Source organism: Thunnus albacares, chromosome 10 (assembly GCF_914725855.1).
Source record: "Thunnus albacares chromosome 10, fThuAlb1.1, whole genome shotgun sequence".
NCBI lineage: Eukaryota > Metazoa > Chordata > Actinopteri > Scombriformes > Scombridae > Thunnus > Thunnus albacares.
The window spans coordinates 22900903-22926263 of record NC_058115.1 but is presented as its reverse complement, the minus strand read 5'-3'; the positions used below and the strand labels follow the sequence as shown (position 1 = coordinate 22926263).

The window sequence follows — 25361 nt, the reverse complement described above, 5'->3', positions numbered from 1 at the left end:
AGTCTTGAACACAGATCCACCTTTCAGTAGAAGTAATGCTTGTTTTTTCTGTTACCTGACTCTTATTTTAATGTTCCTCCGACCTTGAAAGTTAAGTTTATTTTACCCAACCAGTAACTGCACAGCAGCCCAGCCCTTGCACAACTTCTCAGACATGTATAATTGCCTCCTCCAATAATAATAGATGTCTATTGTCCAAGGAATGATGGGTTTGATTAGTGAGTTTGTTTTTTTTCTCATATTTGGATTCTGCCTTGCCTTGAGTCAGAAATGCATTTTGGATGAAAAGATGTTTGGCACTAACAAAAGAGGCTGGTTAGCCACACACACACACACACACACACACACACTCTAGCAAAGTATGTGCCTTTTCACACACATGTTTTTGCAAGTTTATCAGAATTAATTGAGATGCACAGACTAATACCAACACCAATACACACACATTCAAACACCTTGGCGAATAGATAAGCAGGCTCCAGGGACAGACGACTGTTCTCTGAATAAACAACCACTCCTTTGTCTACTGCATCCCACTTGTCCTCATTCCCTCCCCACAGGTGCCACGAAGCCTTCCACCACTGTGCATACATATACAAATACACACATTCACATAGACACAAAACAACAGTGGAATATATGACAACTTAGTGTCATGCCTCATAACCAATCATCTACACAGTGCTCCTCAAATTAATTTAGACACCCCCCCCCCCTCCTCCCCTCAAGATATAAATCAGGATCTTCTCATTCTCACATATTAACTTAGGAAACATCAGGAAATGCATTAGCTGACAGTCATTCCTTTGCCGTAAGCGCTTTCCAATCCTTGGCCCGAATGCCGTGTCCCTTTCTGCTGACTGCTGGAGCTGCACTGGTAAGATGCCAGAGGTTTTTGGCTGCGTGTAGGTGGACAGAGTAGAGAGGCAAAGACTGCCTTACTTAGGATATACAGTGTGTCGGGCAAAAAAATAGAGCAGTAGTTCTTGGACTACTGAAATGGGACTTTCTGACAGTTATTCCTATCCTTGCAGATATATTAGATTATAGTCTAGATATTGTTAAAAGCTAGATTTGTTATGGAGATTTGAGTATGGAGGTGTCAGATAAAGAAGACAGATTTTGGAAGGCAACATAAGGTGAATTAGATTCTTATTTAGATGTAATGGAATAGGGAGATGGAATAACTTTTATAACAGAAAGGAGGTTTGTTTTGTTTTTTTTCCCATCCTGCAGGTTGCAGGCTGGAGAAATGTTCCTGTAAGAGAAAATGAGGTCGGGAGATGTTCATATGGAAATGCATAGAGGGGTGACTTTTGGCAGAGATTGAGAGAAGCAGATTTCAGCCACTGGTAGGGTTCCAGGTGGCGTGGCTAGCTCGCCTCATTAGAGAATATTATCCAGCATGCCTCACAGCAACCGCCTATGTCCCCCCTTCCAACCCCTCCCACCCATCCACCGCTGACTGCTGGAAGGGACGTTTACCCTGGAAATCAGAGAGGAGAAAGACAGGGAGGGGAAAGGAGGATGACATTAATAGCTAGGAGCTTGACACAATCAAATGTCAGTTTTTTTTTTAAACTTCTCTACACCTGCTGATTGATGGGCAGCTCAAAATGTAATTACTTTGAACAAACCTCCTGGAAATAGATTGTTTAACATCAAAAGGACATGGTGGAGAAGAATGACAGGTAGAACAAAGTGTGTATTAACCTTAGAGGCCAACTTTATATGTGTGTATGCGTGTTCACTCATGCATGTTACTGCGCAAGGTAGCGGTGTTAGCTGGGAGATGTTTGTGAATTTCAGTTTTCCAACATGAGAGAGAATAGAGACCGAAGCTCATGCACAAGCACAGCAAACAGGATCAGGCAGATGTGTGGCCATATGTGGGTGGACCCAGCCCTAGGTTTCTTTTTGTTGTTCTTCTTCAAGAATACCCTTGTGCTCTCTAAATCTCTCTGTGGAGTTTCTACTGACTGGAAGAGATCAACTCTTCCTTTTTCTTATTGAGTATGCAGCATATCAACTGGCAGTACATTCTGTATCGCTGTTGAACTGTTTAATATGCATTAGTTATAACAAAGAGACTGTAAAAAATAGCTTCAATGCTATGTATACATTGATATTAAAAACTAAATCTGAAAAAATAATAATAATTTGGAATATAAGTTGCAAAAGTTTTCCTAGTTTTTTGAAGACTAATCAAAATTCAGCCCTGTGTTCTGCAGACATTCTTCATACCAAGATCCTCCTCTGAAGTCCGCTTATCATCACTGCTTATTTATACAGATGTTGAATCCCTCCCTCATGAACCTTTATTCTCTAATCTATCTCAGGTTTATCCCTAAATTACCCTTCATCTAGTTTACTAGAACTATTTGGTGTCCAATCATGTTCTCATTATTCAGAATGTGTCTTGAAACAAAATATTAGGTCCATTGTTAGGTTCATAATGCCTATCTGCACTTCTGCAACCAAGTGATTAAAAAAAAAAAACAGATTTTAGATGAATGTATTCTATGTATTGAAGGCATAATCATTTTGCTCATTGCATTTCGCATCCTTGACAGTCGAATCACTGCACTTTTCTTTAGCTGCATCACTGTACACAGAGCAGTGCAGGATAACAGCATGTCCTACTATAAACTTTTACAAACAGAGTTTTGCCTCAAAATGACCTAACTACAAAACTAACTGTAATGAAAACGGAGAGTGATGCAGAGAAGTGTGACACTCTCAGTTCTGGTACCCAATGTTAGCGAAGTCAGTAACTGTTAAATGAGACGCTAGTACAACCTCCTCTACTGCTGTCCAGTGTGAGTGACCCTTCGGCTGACAGCGCCGTCAGGAGCCACACAAGAGAGAGTCTCCATGGTGTGCTGGGATTTTATACATGATGACTATTTTTTTTCTTTGACTGTGTGGAAATCTGTGGTTTCCAGGTAATATATAATGAACAAGGCATTAAAACAGGTCTCACAATTAAATCATGACATTTGCCATGTAAGCGGTTATAGGAGTTTAGTGTGGGTGCAGGACTGTACTCGGGGGCAGATTTAGTGATTTGCCCCAGGAAAACTCAGACATAGGGCCTCCGCCTTGCCTTATATATATTCAACCTTTTTCTCATTGAGAATGATGAATACATTATTATTAATCATTAATCTTTAGGACAGTTTCTTACACACATAAAGATTCAAATGCCATGTCAGCTATATGCTGCTATTGTGAATAGGATCACAGCCAGTCATCCCCTGCCAAGCTACAGAGTTCTCTGACGCAATGTGAGCGACAACCAGGCAAGAGCCAGTTACATTTGTTTTCACGTAAGCACTGAATTGTTACTTTCTACCCCACTACATGAAAGAGCAAAATGGAGGATTAGAGCTCCTAAACTCTGGAACAAAGTACGTGATTGAATCAGGTGGCTAACTTAGCATTCTCCTTTAAATATACATTTCACGCAGGCTGGCAAAACAACCAAATCCACCACTACGATGCTTTGTCAAATCTGACCTCTACCCTGATAAATTCTGAAATAATGTAGAATACATTAAAGTCTCGAACACAACAGGAAATCCCTTTAGAACACTGCATAAATATATACATAGCATGTAACACAATAGTCTGTGTGTGTGTGTGTTTGTGTGTGTGTGTGTGTGTGTGTGTGCATCTGTGTCTACTTTGAGCATACATTAAAATGAGTGGCACCAAATGAGGGAGGAAATAATAATACGTCAAAAATGGACATGAGAGAACTCTGGTGTAGCTGGAAATCCTTAGGAAGAAGTAAATAATCTCCTTTATTACACATGACTCTGCTACATGCTTACTTCAAGTCTCAGGCTCTTAATAGATATGGATAAATACATAAGCACACATACACACACACACAATCCAGAGGGAACATGAGCAGCACTGCAGTGAAAATGCACCAGCCATGCCCTGATGTAACCAGATTGTTTTCTCCATTTGAGCTGAAATCTGGTTTCTTTGCATTGATACACAATATGTGAACTCATTTGGATGTTTCTTAATTATACCCACTGGGACATTAAAGCATTGTCTCAGCAGAAAATGTAGTACGATTTCCAGAAATACAGTTTTCAAGATATTTTTACTGTGTTAGAATCTGTATGCCAACCTTCCACAACACTGAACTTAGTTTTTTTTTTCTTTATTAATGGTTCTTTGATTCCACAGTCTTTTTCTATGCAAAGTGTTTGGCATTCAGATGGCCATTGCATCACCCTCCCGTCTTCCATCCACCCTTTCTTATCATTCCTCCTGCTATCTGTCTTTCCTTCCTTCACCATACCACGCTAAAGAAGTCATCAATCGCCTGGCAACTAGGATCCTTCTTATCGCCTGCTCCCTCTCACTCTGACACCTGTTTAGAGACTGATGGTGAGGTCATCAATAGACAAAGTGAGCTTTACTGGTTTCCATCTATTTTCCTTTAATTTCCTCTGCCTGGCTCTTTTTGTCAGTTTTCTTTTCTCTATCTGGCCTCTATTTCTCTTTCCTCAGTTTTGTCCTTCAGCCAGTTTTATCAGTCTAGCGTATTTATTACACCCTATCTGGCTCCGGGGACCTATCCCGAGCCTTCTGTAATGTGCATATTTCTTTATTCTCCTTCACTGAGTGTCATTTAATTCATCCATTTTCTCCTGTGCAGCAGATTTAGAGGAAATCACTTATGAGGAAATATAGTATCTATTTCCAGTTAAAGGTGTACACTGTAGAAGGGTAAATATTATTTTGCCTTTGTAGGATTTATTGCTCTTGAAGATCAAAATAGTCAGATATCAAACGGAACCCATACAATGTTTGCTGCCGTTATTCTCTGAAATATCGCAATGAATCGAAAATACTTACTCAAAATATTTCATCACAAATATCAAAATTAGAATGCAATACAAACAAAATGAAAAAACTTGAATTCTTGAACTTTAAATTGAAGACCAAGACAATTCATTAAAAGTTAAAATAGTGTTGAGTTCAAAAGTTAATTTTAACTTTTTATTTTTTTACCCTCCCACTGATACCACACCTGCATATTTACAAATACAAAAAACCAATAGCAAGCTGGAAAAACACCAAATGGGGTATCAAATAAAAGTATTTTCACATTTTTATTTAAAGGCATACTATGCAGGATTTGTCGGTTGGCGTTTGTAAACACACAGCATGCAAAGTTGGCCCCTGCTACCTGGTCAATGACAATGGAGAGAGAGAGAGCAGCAGTGGTCAAGCGAGAGTGAATGAAAAGGGCGAGCGATGCTGGCGAGAACAAAGCCGTGAATCAGAAAAAAAACATGTTATTTTCTGACTGTTTCATGGCGGTTACGTTCTAAAGCACAAATAAACGCACCCACATCTCCACACAATCCTGCGTGAAGGTGCCACATTGCGGAATTTTGTGTGAATGCAGAGCTTCATCCCGTCCACTGTGGCTTCTCTGCTCTGCGTGTGTGTGTAGCTCAGCCCCGCCCTCGGTCAAGCAGACACACAGACCCGCAGCTCTTTACACATCCAAGACAGAGAGAGCAGAGAGCAGAGCAGAGCTGAGGATAGAGACGGAGACAGCGATGTAACCTGATTGCTACGCTATGACTCTCGACCTCACACCCTGCGCGCTGTTATTGGCTGGAGGCTATACACCACACTATCCAAAGGTTGACACCCAGAAGCGTCCCAAGCACAGCAGAATAATAAGAAAACACAGGCAGAGGGCAGAGTCTCTGTAGATACATATACCACCACACACCTCTGGTGGGTTATAAGTAATGATGAAGAGGGATTACTTTTGTATAAGTCTTTACATTGTTTTCAATGTAAAGACATTCAATTTTCTGCCTCAAAAATTATCTCAAATTTAACTTGTCACTAAGTAGCTTTTTTTGTTTAATCATTTCATTTTTCTTATTTTGCAACTGTGTCTTACAGTCAGCAGACATCTTCTATAAAACAGTTTTTAGACAGTGTGTCATATTGATTTTGTTACCTATCCAGTACATTAAAGCGTGTGTATAATCTCTAGTGAAGGATTTGTTTTAGCGAGCAGTGCCTCTGCTTGCACATACACAGGTGCATAAACATTGCACGCCCTGCGGCATAATTGTCAACGCCAAATCCTCTGCAGGTGATGTTGAGGCACATACTGGAGGGCAGCGTCATTTCCATTTCAAAAAGCTCCATACTGGGATGCATGTGCACATAAAAGCACATGTGACTCTTGATGCCAGTGTGTGTGTGTTTGTGTGTAGGTGTGTGCATATTTTCCCAGCTGCAGTCTAAATCAATATTGTAAAGAAAGATTCTCTGTTATGTAGGTTTTAGACACAAAACAGTGTCTATAAGGTCAACGTCAACAAGCGGGAGTGAATGACAGATTGTGACTCAGTAAAAACTTCTTAAAATATGCATGTTGTTTACGAGATGATTTATTCATGAATGGCTGTGTATTCAGTTATGTGTAGGCTGCTTGTGTGTCACCAGTGTTGACAAAGGAGTCACTCAGGGAATAAGTACATAGTGTGAAATGGAACTTAAAAGATACAGTATGGGCTGAACTGATACCTGGCCAAAAGTTAGTTGTTGGAAAAACATCTGTAATTAAATGTTACTGTGTAGGTGTTACTTTATTCACAGGAAGTAGCTGCTGTGTGATCTCATTCATATTTCTCTCCTACCTCCAGATTTTGACCCCAATCTTGGCATGATGGCTGGAATTACCCCCATGAACCCCATGATGCCCAGCCTAGGTATGGTGCCTGCACCCCTCTCGCAGGATATACCGGTTGTCAAGGAGATCATCCACTGCAAGAGCTGCACCCTCTTCCCCCCCAACCCCAGTAAGTCATGATCTCATGCTGATCCTAGAACACCAGCTGCCTCTCCACCAGCGCCTCCATGCAAAAGAATCACACGACTATAAAGACTTCCAACTCTGTAACATTTTCCTAATTTTTCAACCACATCCTTCAGTGGATGGGATTTGTCATAGAGATAGTTTGGTTATCATTAAGGGGCTTCAGTGTGGAATCTCGGTGACGTGATATTATCATGGCTGCAATAACAACCATTTTCATTTCATCTCATTCAACCATTTCAATTAATCTGATTTTTTTCTCGGTTAATCAGTCAATCATTTGGTCCATAAATGTCAGACAATAGTGAAAAATCACAACTTCCCAGAGCTCAAGGTGACATCTTCAAATCGCCTGTTTTGTCTGTTTACAATAGAGAAAGACAAAAAAAATGGCATTAATATTTGAGAAGTAATTTTTGCTTGAAAATTTCTTTGCAAAGTTGTAAAATATTTAAAGCTGAATAGAATAATCAACAAATCACTTCAGCTCTAAATATTTTACAACTTTGACCAAAAGATCTGCTAATTTTTATTCAAATGCAAGAAAAAAGAAAGTGAGAAAAGAGAATTGTCAGGACAGATGTTGATATGTGTGTTTATTTTGATGATTCACCATGCTGTTGTTTCTTCTGGCAGAACAAGAATTTTATTAAAATTTAATTCTGAGTTAGTATTCCAATATGGAAAACATTAATCATCAGTGCTAGAGTATAGACATGACAACCTGTGTTGCTCCTCTTTTATGTGTAGTCCTGTTTCTGCCTAACCATTAACCTGATTATGATGAACAGAAATTACATGCACACTAAATTTTCAGGATAAGTCACTTTGTTTGTTCTGACTAGAGGTGTGCTGCACAAGCTGTTGTTTATATTTATCTCCCCTCCACCTTCCAATTATCCCGAGTTAGAAAAGAGGTAGTGGGGGGTCCTTTGATTGATTCCACCTTTGTTTTTCAGATTTTGTGCTCGAGAAAAGTTTCTGCCTTGGGACTTTTTTCAAAAAAGTCTTACATGTCATCTTCAAGGTTGAACTAAACAAAAGCTCCTCACCGCAGTAGTGTTTGGGAGTTAACAATCCTTTCACAAAACAAAACACGTACTCTCGCATTCTCTTAGGCAAATAAGTTAAACAAAGCTGGTTTTAAGATATGCTTGTATACCTGCGGTGTGTATTATGTGCTCAGTGTAAACTGTCACAATATGGTGCAGAGGGAAAAGCTGATTAAAAGTTTAACTTCACCTAGGAAAATATTTCCAGCTACGATGGAGAAATCAACTAGGTACTCTGCAAAGGCACACATTCACCCTGAGGCTGAATGTGGGATCAGCTTGTCATGAAATCACCAAACAACTTTCGAGACTGTCACAATTATTCTGACACACCAGTAGAACTTATTTCTTGTGTTGTATGTGTGGTAGAACTCATACATGAATTGGAAAATTGATATGACGGCTTATTATCATGTCAGAGATGCTGCAGTACACTGGTTTCCGCCAGTGTATTGCAAGCCCGGCGGCCCACCCAGCCTGAGTTGACCTCCCACTGGGTCTAAGCATCAGGGAATCAAAAAAATATATATTTTAAGATTTTTTCTAAATGAAAATGTATTGTACAAGTAGTGTAGCTCCTTTAAGGAATAGCTCAGTATATAGTGAGTGTGCAGTGGAGTGAGCCCGTGTGTGATGCTGAGGCTTGGGGGGAGGTGGGGGGGACTTTCTGCTAACCTTTTCCTCTGCTCCGCTCACATTCACGTCATTTTTCTGCCGTTCGCTCAACTACACACACTCATTTACACACTCACTACGCACAGACACACACACATTAAGCACTGCCCTAGTCCTTAACGGAGCTACGCTACTCTTGTACCTTTCATGTAGATATCCTTTGAAGAATGAAGAGAGGGAGGATGATTAAAAAAAATTCCACAATAACGTGGGATGTTATTGTTCTTGCACAGTGTGCGAGTGAAAATCATTAGCCCATTGATATTAATGATCATGTGAAATTTTTGCAGCAGCACTTACAATTTTGTAGTGGCAGTGTGCTGCTGCTCAGTGAATATAGGGGAAACACTGTATATACACAACAGCAAGTTACTTTGTCACAAATATGCAAAATGAAATGGCTGAAGCCCAATCTGTTTAATCCAAGTCATCCACTGTGTCAGGGGCCAGTACGGCAGCAGCTAAAGCCCTGGCTGAAGCTGAAGTCGCACAAGCTAAAGCTGCATTTGCAAGGAGAGAGATTGAAATAAAGATGGAAAAGGCCTGTCTAGAAGCCAAACTGGATGCTCTGGAGAGAGAGATAAGCAGAGGCTGCTAGGGCTGAAGCAGCTGTGATGGAGGCTGCAGTAGCAAATCTGGAGCCAGCAAAAATAGAACACAGAGCACACTTGCTACAAATACAAAACCTAAAACAACGCACTGAATAGTAAGTCAGTCGGCACACTGACAAAAGTAACAGCGGACAGCGACATGGAGAAAGAGATAGAGAGTTAAAGAAGAGGGCCCCATGGCACAGATACATTCTTTCTACCGAATATCAGGTGATGAGTGAAGGGAAAAATCTCCAGCGCCCAAGTATCGTGTACTATCCAGCTACCTAGAAGATATCACCCCTCACATAAAGGGAGAACACATCCCTACTCCAAAGACCTACTTGCAACCATCACCTTTCAAGTCAGACCAACTTCCCACACTACTCCAATCACTGTAGTGACAACATGCCCTCTACAGCACACTACTCCAGTGACAACGATGCCTCATTCAGTCTTGCCAAATATCTGGCATGAAGCAAGCTGTTGTCATCAGGGCTCACAAGGTTTGATGATTGACCACAGAGTCATTTGGCTTGGAAATCATTGTTCCTCAATACCATCAAAGGCTCAGATCTCACAGTCATAGAAGAATTAGATCTGTTAATCAAATGGTTAGGGAAAGAGTCAGCAGAGCATGCATGTGAAAAATCTGTCTGCTGGATTGGACCTCATATTGAGGAGGTTAGAGGAGACTTATGTGTCACCGGAGGCTAAGATAGAAAACTTTCCCAAAATAATGGTTAAAAACCACCAAAGGCATCGTGAATTAGATGACCTGCTGACTGAGCTAGAGGCTACAAAACAAGATGGTTACCTTCCGGGCCTCTCATATCTCAACACTGCAAGGGGTGTCAACTCAATTGTGGAGAAGCTGCTATATGGACTACAGCAAAAGTGGATGATGCAGGGGTCTCACTTTAAGAAGGAATTCCGGGTCCCTTTCTCCTTTTTAACAGAGTTTGTGCGCAGAGAAGCCCAGGCGCATAATGATCCCAGCTTTAATCTCACTTCACCCTCCATGACCCCAAACAGGAAAGATGGGTTCGAGAGTCACAGTAATGTCCATAGACCAGTCTCTGTTCATGAAATGGACATCTCGTCCTCTTCCAATCCTCCTCTTGCCGACAGCAAAGTAAAAATGCTGAAGACCCAGAAGGGCAATGCCCAATACATTGCAAGCCCCAAACGATAAAGAAATGTAGGGGTCTCAGAGAAATGCCTCTGGAAAACAGGAAGAAGATCCTGAAAGAGCATTCTACTTGCTACAAGTGTTGTGCGTCCACCAAGCACGTAACAAGGAGGCATGAGGTGAACATTAAAAACTCAAACTGTGCCAATGACCTATTACTTTGGTCATTTAGTATGATGTACATCTTTCTGCTCTAGTTGTGGCTGCCAGTGAGGTACACATTCACAAGGCATATTTTGGATCATGATTTCTATGAGCTTGGAGTGCCAACAGGTTGGTAAACGCCAGTAAATAGTCGGCACCAGGATGTTTCGCTAGCCTGCAAAACACTCACACCGGAGCAGCGTAAGCAATTTTTTAGCTGTGATTGGGCAGTAAATAAGCAGTCATGCAAGTCTGACTGTTGATGGTGGAGCTATTGAATGGACATGTGGAGTTTGTTGGTTGTAGCGGTGGCTGTTAGCAGTTAGCTCCACTTGTTAGCCACGGAACTGCAGCAACAGCATGCAGGCCGAGCAAGCAGCCACCAGACTTCACATCTGTTGATCCCCGCAGGACTCCACTCAGTTCCAGACGGTCTAGACAAGGTTTATGGTTTGTCTGCTGTTTAACAGGCAGGTAGGAGGCCCAGTTATCTGTGAGTGTAGCTTGCCATAAGTAAACAGTCTGAACTCAGCAGAGTTCTCTGATGGAGCTGAAAGTTCAGTTTTCATGTGGTTTGTGATCCCGGTGTTAATCACCAACAGTGTGAGAGGACATGAGTTTCAACCTCCACACTAACAGATGTTGCAGATAGAAAGAATTCAGACTGGAACAAAGTTATTTTTCTGCTTCTAAACAGTGAGATCGATAAGTCAGAGTTTACACTGAACCTGAGTACAAATAGTTTGTCTATTTGTCTCAAATTAGTTATTTATGGTCTTAAAGTTTGAGATTTTGAGCATTTCAAATGGTGATCAGTAAGTGTGTGCTCGTAAATCATCCTGTAAACCTGTCAAAAACTCTGCTGGAGAAATACAAGTCTGTAAAATGTAGCAATTATTTGTCGTTGTAGTCGGCAACTATTTATCAGTTAATCGTTCAAGTTATTTTCCAAGCAAAAATCCCTAAAGTTTGCAGATTTTAGCTTCTCCAGTTTGTCTGATGCTTCTTTCTGTTTTTATATCATAAACAGATTACTTGAGTTTTGCACTGTTGGTCAGACAAAATAAGACATTCAAACATCATTTTAGACTCTTAAGAAAAGTGAGATGGACATTTTTAGCTGATTTCTGTCACTGCACAGACTGAACAACTAATAATTTAATCAAGAATATAATCCTAATCTGATTAGAGCTGGGACAAAAGATTATCATCATTGATTAATCTGACAATTAATCATCTCTAAAATGTCAGAAAACTGTCCTGATCTGGTTGTTTTGTCTGACTGACAGAAATTTATGATGATTTAACACAACAGAAAAGCAGTAAATTGTCAAATTTGGGAACCTGAATCTAGCAATACATACTTAATAAATGATTTATATGGTTAAGTAACCCCAGTGCTTCAGCCCTGCTTCTTTTGTCCTTTGCCAATCACATGCCTGATTGAGGGTTATGATTTGTGAGTAGTGACTGAAAGACTGAGATCAAGAATGCAAGCAGTTTTTTTTGTTTTTTTTGGGCTGGTGTCTGGGTTCATGTTAATGGGATGAAAAGCTGGGATGTCCTGAAGGACTCTTTTACATTGAAAAGAGGCAGTCAAGGTGGATCAGTTATCTGCTCAGAATGTGCCCTGGATGCCTCCCTGTGAAGGTATTCTAGGCACGTCTAACTGGAAGGAGACTCTGAGGCAGATTCTGAAAATGCTTTAGGGATTATGTATCCCACCTAGACATGAAAATGACTCAGGATCCTCCTCAAGGAGCTGGAGGACATGGCTGGAGTGAAGGGCATCTGGGATATGTCTGGGGACCTCTGCAGCCACCGTAACCTGGACCTGCAGAAAGCTGCAGAAAATGGACAGATGGAAAGAATGCCTTGTTGAGCTTTTTGCACCCTTAGGAATAAAACCTACATAAACACTTAATCTGTTTATCAAATAAGCACTGCTATCTGCTAAATTCTATTATGATTATCATTAATTATTTTCAGATTTTATGAAATCAGCTGTTAGGCAGGTTACTAGTTATATCAACTTCTTAAGCAGCCTTTCACATCACAAAAGATGTAAAATATGGCTGGAAGTGAGTTTTATTGTTGAGAAAATTATCTTTTTAGCATCTCTTGCACAAAGGCTGCATTGCCTCACAGTATGACAGGGCCGGCGAGGGAATGGGAGGGGAACACTGACTACATTTACATGTGCAAAATATTCTGGTTTTTGCCCTTATTTCGAAAAAGACAGCATTCCTAATAAGCTGTTTACATGGCTAATAAAAATGAATATTCCACTAATATTCCCGTTTACATGCAGAGGGTTTTCAGGGTTTCTCTCTGCTTCAGTGGGAACAGGAATCACAAGATCTCCGCAGGCAGGGAAGTAAACCAGCGAGGTGAAAAACATTAGTGAGCTGCTGCCTGATATATATAAGTGATATTGAAATGACTGATATTGTAAATTTATAGTTACAGGCACATCCAGTACCTAGGTTGTCCCATGATCATGATGTTTACTACACTGCTGAGTGTTTTTGGTGCATCACACCGAGTCATCACCGTCAGTCCATGGCTACATGTCAGGATAATAACCAATCCCCTCCGTCCCCGTTGTGGAGAATGTCCGCTCCGTTTTTCCAGCACGCCCTGAACAGCTCTCCACTCTCCTCTCATTCCTCTCCTCTGTCTGCCTTCCTGCTCCAGCATATGTCATTTTGCCTGTGCAGGGGTGCGTTACACAACCAGCCCATCATGCATCTCTATCCCAGCCTTGCAAATTGTTGGCCAGTTGGTTTGTTTACAACACACAAAGCTGACCATAAACGGGCAAGAGGCCGAGTGCTGTGGTAAAAACTGTGGTAAAAACTTCAATTTAGATGCATATTCTGAATGCTGAAGCATATCCCACATGTCTTAATTGGGAAATGCTACACTCAGAATAAGGCCTAACTCAGAATATCCAAATAGAATATGCTGTTTACATGACCCATATCAAATTCGGAATATTGTCATATTTGGAATAATAATGGAATATTAGTGTGCATGTAAATGTAGTCACTGATGATAGAGGCATATCATTATTTCATGGTGCAAACTAGATGGAGCCTACATAAAACTGTAATGGCATATGAAAAATGTTCACAAATTCCTCTGTGTAGCATTACTGAAAATGACTGTAATATCAATGATACAACAGTCTACTACATGGTAGATGTATTAAGAATGCAGATGATACACAGTCTGGAGAGTTATACACTGTGAAGAACAAAGGGAAACAAAGTGTTGATAATACCTGCGTTCAGGCTTTTAGCTAATATCACAGGGAAAGTGTTGGATCTATGCAACAAGGTTGCATATGGTGTCCATCACAAGCAGTCATTACCCTCTAGCTGCACACACTCAACCTGACACCACGTGCAGCATCCGCTCTGACTGACCTTTTAGCTGAGCAGCAACAACCCTGCGGCCCTCCCCCAGCTCCCGAGCGCTCTCCCACTTCCTCCATCTCCTCAGTGTGAATAACCTTACCGTCAGTGTACATCCTCATCAAGCTCTTTTCTTGTCGCTTCCTTCTCTCTTTTCTGCAGTCAAACCTTCCCCATTCAGTCTTGACCCCTCTTCCACCCACTCTCCCGCCATTTTCTCCCACTCATCTATTAGTGCTGAAGCGTAATAGTACCTTTTTTTTTAATGGTTTGTAAATACTTTGGAACAGTGGTCTCTCTTTGATAGTCAGGTGGAGTATTTTCAGTAAAATTGTCCCTCCGTAGATAAATGTACTCATGCAGAAAGCAGTCTCTAAGACAGGGGGGTCCTAGTGTGTGAGTGTACTGATAATGTCAGTTTTTACATGTGATAAATCTCCATGTGCGCAGGTTCATGCATGACATGAGTGCACTAAATGTGTTTACTTGATTGTGTCTAAATGTAGTTTATCTTCTGAGTAACAGTCCTTCAAGGGTTGAAGCCTCCTCCCTTTAGCAGCCCTCAGACCATAAAAATGAGTTTAGCCAGTCAAGGTGATGGATGGTGATGACCTGTGTAGCAGACCAGTGGGTGGCCACACACAGCAGTCCTGTCAGACAGGGCTGGACTGAGAATCAGCAGGCGTATTTACTTTGCAGCAGCCTCCGTTTATAGTGATGTCTCAAAATAAAAGCACATCAACCAGCTTATTAGTTATAATGTCTCAAAATACATTATGCTAATTTCCCAAGATCGAAAACATACCCTCACTGAGTGTCCAGAAAAAAGAAAAACTATAATGCAATCCAATCTGTTCAGTCCTGAAATAAATATTAGTGTTGAAAAACCTATAGCTTTTAGCTGTTGTCCACACTGTCAGATTCAACTGTGGTATTTTTTGAGGCTGTAGTTTGTAACTATTATATTTTCAGGTGTTTCTAATATTTATATATGTTAATAAGTTGGACAAGTTATTAGAATCACCATATAGTCTTTATAATGCAGTTTTTGAACTCTCTGCATTCTCTCCCTCATGTTTATTTCTCTGTTTTTTTTCTACTCTGGACCCGGCATCCACACTCTCCTTCTCTCTCTCCTCAGGTTTTCCGTCTGCATTTTAAAATAATCAACCTTGAAGTTTCTTTCTCAATTACTCAGAGAGACACAGGCATCGGGTTAGAATTGAACAAAAAAATTTGTTTTTAAGTTCTGTGTGCCAGCAGCATGCTCACACATATCCTGCAAAAGCTGCCCTCCATCCTCTCTCTGTGCTTCTCTGCCTCAGGTTCACCTGCTTGATTAATTTGCATAAAAATGCAATCAGTGGGAAGATTCACAAATACAGTAATATATTGTGTGATATCATGTATTTATTGTAATTCAATCAGGAAATCATGAATAGTTCATCTGGATCTTGTATATAGCACATTTGCATAAAATGTCCCTAACAGTGGGATTTGGTAGCACAGCAGGTAGCTGAGAGGATCACAAAATTATCTCACTCCTGCAAACTCCTGTTAGCGAATTACAAGTTATCTGATTGCAGCCAAAGTAACAAAATACCACAAACTTTCTATGACAATTTAAAAACTTTTTTAGTTACAACATAAAACATTTGACTTCTGCTGCAATGCTCCCTTTTTCTCTCCTCACTGCTCTCCCCATCGTCACCATCACCACCATCAGCCACTTGTGGACCGAAAAGGTCATTTAATTTGGAACTCTCTGTCGCACCTGCCAACAAAGGTTTTTCTTGCTATCGCAAGCTTTTTCAGCACCACCTTTACTTTTTCTGTCCATCTCATATATATATACTCGTATAGTGGTAGTCTGTGTATGTAAGAGAGTGCTGGTTTGCTCTTAGCTGGAAGGTTTTGTTGCAAGTCTTTGCAGTAGAGCCTTACAGTACAAGGAGCTTTGACAGCAGGAGGATTATGAGTTAATGAAATTTTTTTGCCAGAAGGAAACTCTAACTTCGGATTTTTATGTTTTCACTGCTTGATATCTACCTAACTCCTCTTCTTTTTGTACATATTCCAGTTTTTTGCTTTATTTAATATTATATTATTAGAAGGCATCCTTAACAGGTAGCCAAACCACATCAGCTGGCTCCTCTAACGTGAAGGTGCTGCAGCTCAATACCAAGATTTTCCCAAATAACTGAGCTCCTTGTTTTATAATGTAGAATGAGACCAGACACTCTACTGAGAAGCCTGTGACTAAAGGTGAGGGTTGGAATTAAAATGAAGCAGATAATTTAGAGTTTTTGTTTATGGCTTTGTTCAGGACCACAGTCTGATGCAAAGTACGCACCAAACCAATACTTAGTCTTCAAATCTGTCACACTTGAATAAGACTCCACAATAATTCAATTCCTCCACTTGGAGTTGATCAACCAGACCCTCGTTGTACTCTTCAGGTATCCAACCAAGGCCAATCCCAGTTCTCAGAGTATCAATGTCTACAGTGGAGTTGTTGATAAGAGTGAATGCGAGGCCTTTGTAGCAGACATCCAGAAATACAGCATCCACAGTGTTCCACTGATTAGCTGGTTCACTCCTCACAGACCACACTAATCACATTCATCATGGATGAGAAGCCTGATCTATTGGAGATTAGATCACTCAACACTCTTCTGTGTTGAATAAGTGATTTCTACAATGCAGGGAGAGGATTTGCAATCACTTTATGGCCAAAAGGATTTCATTTTCATGCATGGAATGGTTTGATATTAACATTTATCTAACAAAAAACGACCTGAACACATTGCTCCAAGTTATTATTATTCATGCATTGAGCTTTATCACTTTTTAGGTCATAAGTGCTATGTTTTAAATATGACTTAATTGAATTTTGCTGCATCAAGTACCAGAATGCGGTTTGTTTTTCAAAGTCTTAAATCGCATTTTATACAGATTTATTCTTCTTTTTAAATCTTTTGTGACCTGGCCCTTTATTCTTCTCAGCCTCAATCTGGAATTTGACCCCAGGCTCCTCTTGTGATTTGACATTTGTGCTTTGTGAATATTATGTATTTGCATTGATTTTCATCTGCTATTATGTTGGGATTGGATGCCTTATCATACAGGCCTATATTTAGGTGACAAAATGGTTTAATTTTGTATTTTTTCCGCAGGTTTTTGGAGTGTGCTGTTTGCATTAAATGTCTTAATGGATCTGTCAGCTCCTGTTTGTACGGGTGTCCTTATGGTGCTTTGGCTTGTAAATGTAAAGCTATTTGCCTATTTTCTATTATCTAGTTTTGTTTACTACTTTGTTTGTTTGATGTCTTGACATACCCAGGCTTTTGTTCTTAATTGAATCTGTGCTATTCAAATATTGGTGTTTAAAGTAAGAATTAAATGAATATAGTATTTTTGGATTGGAGCTACAATTCTGCAGCTGCTTCTTTCCCTCCTCCTTTTCAGATAACATAACTTTGTTTTTATTTAGAGTCTCTTTTATTGACATACAGGCACACATATTTCATTTTGAGTAAAAACAAAAGACAGGAAATCAGAAATTCTCCTCAGGTCTGCGCCAATGATTTCCAGCTACGATTTAATCATAACAGGATGTTCCTGCTATGGGACATATTGTTTTCAGCTTTTCAAAGAGCATAATTCATCTTCTAAATTTAGCTTCACTGGTTGCTTTGGTTATTCATCTATTATTCATCTATCTGTCAGTCCAGCCATAATGTGCTCAACACCTAACTTTATTTCATCTCCTTTGCTCCACTACTTTTGTACAGACCTTCCCCCTCCAGCCACAAGAGAACGCCCTCCAGGGTGTAAGACGGTGTTTGTCGGCGGTCTGCCAGAGAATGCGAACGAGCAGCTTATCATGGAGGTCTTCGGACAGTGCGGTGATATCACCGCCATCCGCAAAAGCAAGAAGAACTTTTGCCATATCAGATTTGCCGAGGAGTTCACTGTGGACAAGGCTCTCTTCCTGTCTGGTAAGCTGTTGCAATCATAAAACCTTCAATCATTTTGTAAGTGCTTATGTGTGAAGCGTATTTCGGTCAGTTGAATTGCCACTTAGATGAATGTCAAGCAAGAATACATAGAGGTGAAGAAGCTATTTCCAGCACCCCTGGATCTGAAAGTAACAGTTTCATTTCATGACACACGGTTGGAGAACTTTTACGGCTTGAATGGACATTGAACTCTCTCAGTTAAAATCACCAGTACAAGGTTAACTGAAGAAAAGAAAATATAGGTTCCTCGATAACAAGCTGAAGGTACAAGAATGCGTTTTTAAAAACAGAATAGATACAGAGAAGGTTACTATGACTCACAAGGTGCATTTCAGTAAGAAACTATGACGTGCGTGTTTTGTTCAAAGCAGCAACAATAAAGTATTTTGCATTCGCTGCAGCTTTCTCCTCTCCATAGCAATACTGGTCGAGACTCATGGGTATTGTATTATTCAGAGCCATCTGTCATACCAAACTTACACAAAAAATATTATTTCTTATAAACAGTGTTGAAATAATTAAAACTGGCAGCCATACCAAAGCCTATATGATCATTAAACCATTCAGAAGACTAAAAGAGAATTTTAAAATGGAACGTCACAGCAGGGAAGAAGAATACTTCCAGAAACAGTGACTCCTCTCACTTCACAACTGTTCTGGGTTAACCATTAGAAAAATCAGTTAAGACACCAGACATGGTCGAGGAATGAGTTCAACTACAGCCTACTAGAGGCTCACATAACAAATGAAATAAATGACCATTAAGTACAAAAAAGCATAGCTACTAACCATGTAACACCAGCTTATGGTTTCTTATCTTATCTTCATTTTCACAGCAGCCTCTAGAGCCCGGTCGTCTTAAATCTCTCCGTGCAAACTGCAGGCCATATATTCCTACTTTTAAAAACCCATTTAACCCAGCAGCCAATTCAGTAGTATCCTCGGCATTATTAAGTGTGTGTTCATGCATTTGAAAGTATGTGTGTGTGTGTGTGTGTGTGTGTGTGTGTGTGTGTGTGTGTGTGTGTGTAAGAATGAGTTTGAATTAGAGATCCTGTGATTTCTTCTGCCTCTATTCTTACAGTGAGATGTGGAGCTGAGGTCCATATATTAGCCAGATGACAGAGCTGTGTAGCTTTCCTATAAATAATATCCCACACACACACACACACATACACACCCTGTTCAAACATAGTTCCCAGCAACGGCACACACTCAGCACACTGAGATCTCCTCATATGAAATATTGAAGTAGTGGTAGATTGGGAGCCTGAAGCAGAGAGACCAGACTGAAGTAGAAACCCCCAAACTCATGCTCATTTCTTTTCCTGTTTGTGCTGGCATCCACCACTGCCCCCCCCTCTCTTGCGATGAGGGGTGTGTTGGGTCACAGTGAATCAAACTGGGCATCATTACGGTGTTTGGCTAGAGCACACACTCACACACATGTACCCAAACACATGCTGAACACACTCTGATCATTTCAACCAATTAAATCACAAAATGGGCATGATTTCACTTCAAATCCGCAAACCAGCCATTAGTGAAAATTGAGTAAGGAGGAGTTAGCATAAGAGGGAAGTAGTGTGGAAAAGAGGGGGTAATGAGGGATATTGTGGTCTTTCAGTGCCACTAAAGAGGTAATTGGTCTCCCTTAGTCTCTCTTGTGTATTGACAAAAGAATGCAGGCCTCCTGTCAACAAAACCCTACAGCAACACTTATCATCTGAAATGTAGAAATCCAACAAGCAAAATCAGTAGTGACGAGGTTAAAGAGAGTGACGGTTGATAGTTAGACCTCAATAAAGACAGTGTTCAGTGGTTTGACTCTGTTTTCTGTCTAATGGTCTAAATACAATTTTTGGAAGGTGATGTAAAATGTCTCACAATTGACTCAGGGAGAAACCCCACAAAGTAATGAGTAATACTCGTTTGCGTACCTTTTGTTGTGTCTCTACATGTGTCTCTTGCTCCCTCTTGTCTTTCTTGCTGCTCACTTGAATCAACTTCATGCCCCTGGCCATGTTTTTAATTTGCATTTAAAAGACACATGGTTTTCCCAATTGAAAATGTTTTATTTTTGTTCTTTAATTTTTTGTGAGGCTTTGAGTGAGTGATTATTATATATATTTGCTAAATCACTGAGAAATAAGCAGAGTTGAAGAAACTCACATGTGATTGGGATGTGTGAAGTTGACAGCTGTCAAAAAATTAGATGCACTCAGGCATCCTGGTACAAACCACGTAACCATGACTTTGTCAGTTTGAATCGGTCTTGGATCTGTGCCACGTGTCACCCTCTTCTCTCTTTCCACACACTGCTCTCTACTGTCAAATATCTAATAAAAAGCTAAATGCAGTTTTTTAAAAAAGTCTCAAAAAAATGAGGGGCATTTAAGCACCTGCTGAACACACAACATACTGTGAAAATCTCATCAAACTGTCTGAGCAGACAGATTACCTCATTTTAATTGGCGAGTTCCCTGGTGTCCCATCTGCTTTTCCCCCATCATATTTACTTTTTTTTTTTTTTTGGTGCTCCAGCTCCTCACATATCTTTTTGTTTCCATTTTTAATCCCTCCACTGTCGTCTCTCTAGGCTACCGTATCCGTTTGGGCTCCAGCACAGACAAAAAAGACACTGGTCGTCTCCACGTGGACTTCGCCCAGGCCAGAGACGACCTCTATGAGTGGGAGTGTCACCAGCGTATGCTGGCCAGAGAGGAGCGGCACCGGCGCAAGATGGAGGAGGACCGTCTCCGGCCACCCTCGCCTCCTCCCATCGTCCACTACTCGGAGCATGAGTGTAGCCAGCTGGGAGACAAGATCAAAGGTTTGTGGACATGGATGCTGGCAAAGTATAAAGCATGTACTATATAATTTGTGCATGATATAATAACACAAACCAAATGAACAGAGCTGCATAAAAATGTAAAACCTTGAACCATACGGAAACAAATCATTTGTTTAATTAACTTAAGAGCGTTTATATCACAAATTGTCACATCATTTATGAGCAAACAGGAGTGAAAATGGAGAGGTGCTATCATAATTCATGCAAACCACAAACTAAATATTTAGAGTAATGGATCAGTTGTGTGTGGGTGGGTGGGTGTGTGTGTGTGTGTGTGTGTGTGTGTGAGTGTGTGTTTGTGTGCTTGCAGGGCAACCAGGATTTACAGGAATGGTCCTTAACTACAGCTGGTAAAACTGACAGTGCAGTTCTCTGATGTGCTAAGAAATTCATAGAATTTATTTTCAGCAGACGTTACACAAAGGCTGTTGAACATGATATATCGGTTTACTCTCCCCTCAGCACATGCTCCTTTCTCTTATCTTGTCCTTTCTCCTCTACTCTCCTCTTTGCACTCTCTGTTCTTCTCTGCTCATCCTTTCCATTTTCCCTCCTCTGCTCTCCTTTCCCCTCTTCTCCGCTTTCCGCTGAGTTTCTGGCTGAACAAACTTGTTTCACTAATGAGCAATGACACTTCCAGGTCTCAGTCACAGTTGCCCGATTTATAAAAAAAATGGCTGTGACTTTCTCACACTCCACCATCTGTGCGTCTTTTTCGGTCCTTCCTTCTTGGCCCTGGTGTAAAGAACTCTAACATTGTGCTGTTTTGGCCAAAGATTTGTTTCTGATCACTTTGGGCTGCTGTTATGAAAACACACATCCCGGCTATTTGCTGCAGATTAAGGTTTACTCTTTCCCTGAATCTTCCACCTACAGGGGGAAAAAAAGGGTTCAAACCTTTTCCAATGCCGGTTTTATTCCAGTACTCCAAACCCAGTTCCTCCTTTTGATGACTTGAAGCTCACAGAGGAAATTTTTACCGAGACTGCCTAAAAAGGGTTTCATTCCAGTCTTTTTACCTTTTTTGTCAGGTGTCATCGAGGTCCTTGATGTTTTATGTTACCCAGTGTATGACAGTTCAGTTTTTTCTTCCAACAGCCCAGCTGTCTCTTTGTTCACCTGTCCTTTTATTTATGTGTTATTTATTTTTCATCCCTGCTCAGTGTTCTGCTGCTTATATTAACTCTAACTTTACTTTGTCTACTTTTCAACTTGATAAATGAAAACTCTTGCTTTCTACGGTTTTGAATTTACAGCCTTATTTCATTTATATTTATATTATGGCTGAAATGTTTACTTTGGCAAGGTTTATTATTGTTATTAATCCTTTTTCATCTTGCCAGCTGTTGCTTTCAACACCTTAAATGTCATTGGACTGAACATGGAGGATGTTTTTTCCTGTATAGAACCTCACTCTTCCTCCTTTGTCATCTTTGCCAGATGACTGCAAGTTTCCTGACGCAGTGCGTGTGCTCTTGACCTGGTTGGAACGAGGCGAAGTCAATCGCAGGAACGCCAACAACTTCTACTCCATGATCCAGTCCTCCAACAGCCACATCCGCCGACTGATGGCCGAAAAAAGTCAGCATGAGAAGGAGATGGAGGAGGCCAAAGACAAGTTCAAGACTGCTTTGTCTGGCATACTGGCTCAGTGTGAGTCTTACGTTCTGAATCACACACACTACAGACTTGAATGTATAATGGAGTATGTATTGTATATACTGTATAAATTCAGGATCGCTCTCACTGGGAACTCATTTAAGGTTTACTATGAGAATACATTTAGAATAGTCCTTGTTGTGCAGTATATGTGCAGGAGGAGAATAAGAATCAGTCAATCCATTCTTGGCCAAGTTTCTGGTTCAGTGTAAGTTTCTATCATAGAGCGATATACACAACATAAACATATTGCAGGTTACACACAACATAAACATACTGTAGGTTACAGGCTTTCACAATTGAAGTCAAAATCCCAGCAAGACTGTTGTGTCTGAAGTGCTGAATGCTGCAAAACAGTAAGTATAATTTTGTTCACAGCCCCTCATGAATGCTCACGTGGTGCACAGAGCATGTCTGCACAGTATTTTAAATACCTAAGCAAGGTGGATATAAAGGTTATTGAGTTTAATAGTCTCTCAGGCGCAATCTTACTTTGTGCTAGTTTGTTGTGGGAAAGATGGCTTAGAGGTAAGTTTTAATGTCTTTGCTAACTGTCTTATTGTTTATATAAGGCCTGACCCCTAAACATTGATGATTCAAATCACGAGTCAAGAAGACCCTAAGTTGAATCATTGCACTTATCTTTTTTTTTTTTTTTAGCTGTGTCAATTGTACACAGATCAAGGCAGGATAACAGCATGGCAGGATATGAACTTCTACAAAACAATCTTGTCTCACAATCACAGAACTTCAAAAATAACTAATGGAAATAGAGAAGGGTGATGGAAACTGAGGACAAAGTGACACAGAGCCGAGTGACTCATTTCTGTTCGCTGTCTTGACACTCTCAGCTCTGAGGCAAAAGTCAGCTCGACTACTTTTGAACCAGATGCTGGTACAAATGCCTCTACCGCCGTCCAGTGTGACCAACACTTCGGCTGGCAGCCACGCAAGAGGATTTTATGACTGGGGCGCACACTTTTTACTTCTCTGACTTCTGTCATTACTTCCAACATACAAAAAGATCTATATCTATATATAAACATTAAAAGGGAAGAAAAATACTGGTACCAATGCTATCATTCATGGATGAAGAGAAGGACTGGAGTAGAATATTATTCAGGTTGCCTCCAGATGAAGATAGTAAGCAGCCTCACATGAATACAGTGGAGGCTAAACATATACAGTAAATGCATGCTTAGCTCATTTAAGTTGATGAAAGGCCAAAGGCAATGTATACTGCTCCTGCCCACCTTTGACAGCTTTGACTATGCAGCTGTTGATTTACACCAGTGCCTGCAGCACTTTGTCTCCAGATATCACCACACGCATGTTAAATAGAATGTAAACACACTAGGAACATGAATTGAAAATCCCTGTTTTTTGTTTTGTTTATTGGGTTAATAAATGTAGAAAAGGATAGGTGTATGTGGGTGTGTGTGTGTGTGTGTTTGTATAAGCCAGAGAGAAAAACAGAGTTGCTGTCCTTGTATTAGCTGCCCTCCATAATTTCAGCCCACACAAACACATTCCTATTCATGACTTAGCCTTCCTCTTGGTGCATTGCTAGTCATATAAACGATAAGACAGAGACAGGACTCCTGTGAGAAGGTTTTACACTTGGAAACAACAATCTCTCCATACCAAATAAATACTGCCTGTCCCTCTGTCCACATAGGTCTGTGAGGGGTATATGATGTAATATGTCACCTTAAAGGGCCAATTCATCCAAGTCACAAAAAAATATTCTCACTTAATCATTAGTGGTGCATAACCATGCTGATAGTTTTCTTTTTTTTATTTTATGTGCCCAGTTTTTGAGATATTGGCTTCTCAATCTTCTGCTGCTGCACTTATACAATGAAAGTGCAGAGAATTTCACTTCTGGTGCTCAAAGCACCAAAAAATTAATTTAAAAACGTCAAAGTATCTTCCAAAAGTATCTTGCCTTCCCAGAAACAATGTGTCATCTTTTCGAAGGATAATCCACAGGCGGTACCTTGAACAATTTCTATCTGAACTACTTTATACCAAAGAAATGGTCCCAATCAAAACCGGCAGAATACAAAAATGATTTCACACACACACACACACACATACAAATACATATATATACGTATACTTACATAAAAGCTCACAGCCCAGAAAGTCTGTCTGTACACTTTTCTCTGTTCTCTGCCTTCACTATCGATCTGCTCCATCAAATTACAGGGAGCTGGGAAGATGCTATTGATCCCTGTACTCTTCTCTCTCACTGCTCTGCAAACACATACACATACACACTTAGCTGGTGGTCTTATTGACTCCCCCCTGTGTACATTTGGACCTCTGGGATACACAGACCACCCATACAGTCCTCCATGACCACCTACATGATAGCAGATAGATAGCTTGGAGGGGAATGACTATATCGATATCTGCGGCTACGATAGAGTCTGTCGCAGACTGTACAGACCCAGAGAAGCTGTCATCATATACATCATATGTAGGGGCTGTGGGTTGTGCTGTCTGGTCCTAATAAGACTCCTTGACCCAAAGAAATCTTGCTCAGCTCAGCTCAACTCAGCCCAGTATTAAGTTTCTACACTTTCATTTTGCAGTTACAGCTGAACTGTTAACTACAGTAATAAGATTTGAAGGTTACTGCTGTTCCTTTAAAATCTGAGAAATTTGCATAGAGAAAGTAAATCAGGAACATTGTATTATTTCAACAAGGTGTCCTTGGGCAAGGTTCTTAACAGCCCACTGCTGTAGTGGAGCTGCACAGTGGTCAACAGTGGCTGACGTGAAGTAGGTTATTTTTGGCAGATGCCAGTTGCTTAGCAAACTTTCCCTCGTTAAACAAATGTTAAACAAGAGTCTAAAGCCACGTTAGCG

The 25361-nt window shown here is 40.5% G+C and overlaps 1 protein-coding gene across 9 annotated transcripts in view; it reads left to right on the top strand.

Moving 5' to 3' along the window:
• Positions 1-25361, top strand: part of enox2 (ecto-NOX disulfide-thiol exchanger 2) — a 188213-nt gene that overhangs the window by 140109 nt on the left and 22743 nt on the right. For all 9 annotated transcript variants that reach the window (XM_044363290.1, XM_044363282.1, XM_044363283.1 and 6 more), the window contains 4 exons: positions 6705-6860; positions 17744-17950; positions 20571-20804; positions 22266-22478. In XM_044363290.1, the coding sequence (XP_044219225.1) occupies positions 6705-6860; positions 17744-17950; positions 20571-20804; positions 22266-22478 (810 nt within the window). The remainder of the gene's footprint in view (positions 1-6704; positions 6861-17743; positions 17951-20570; positions 20805-22265; positions 22479-25361) is intronic.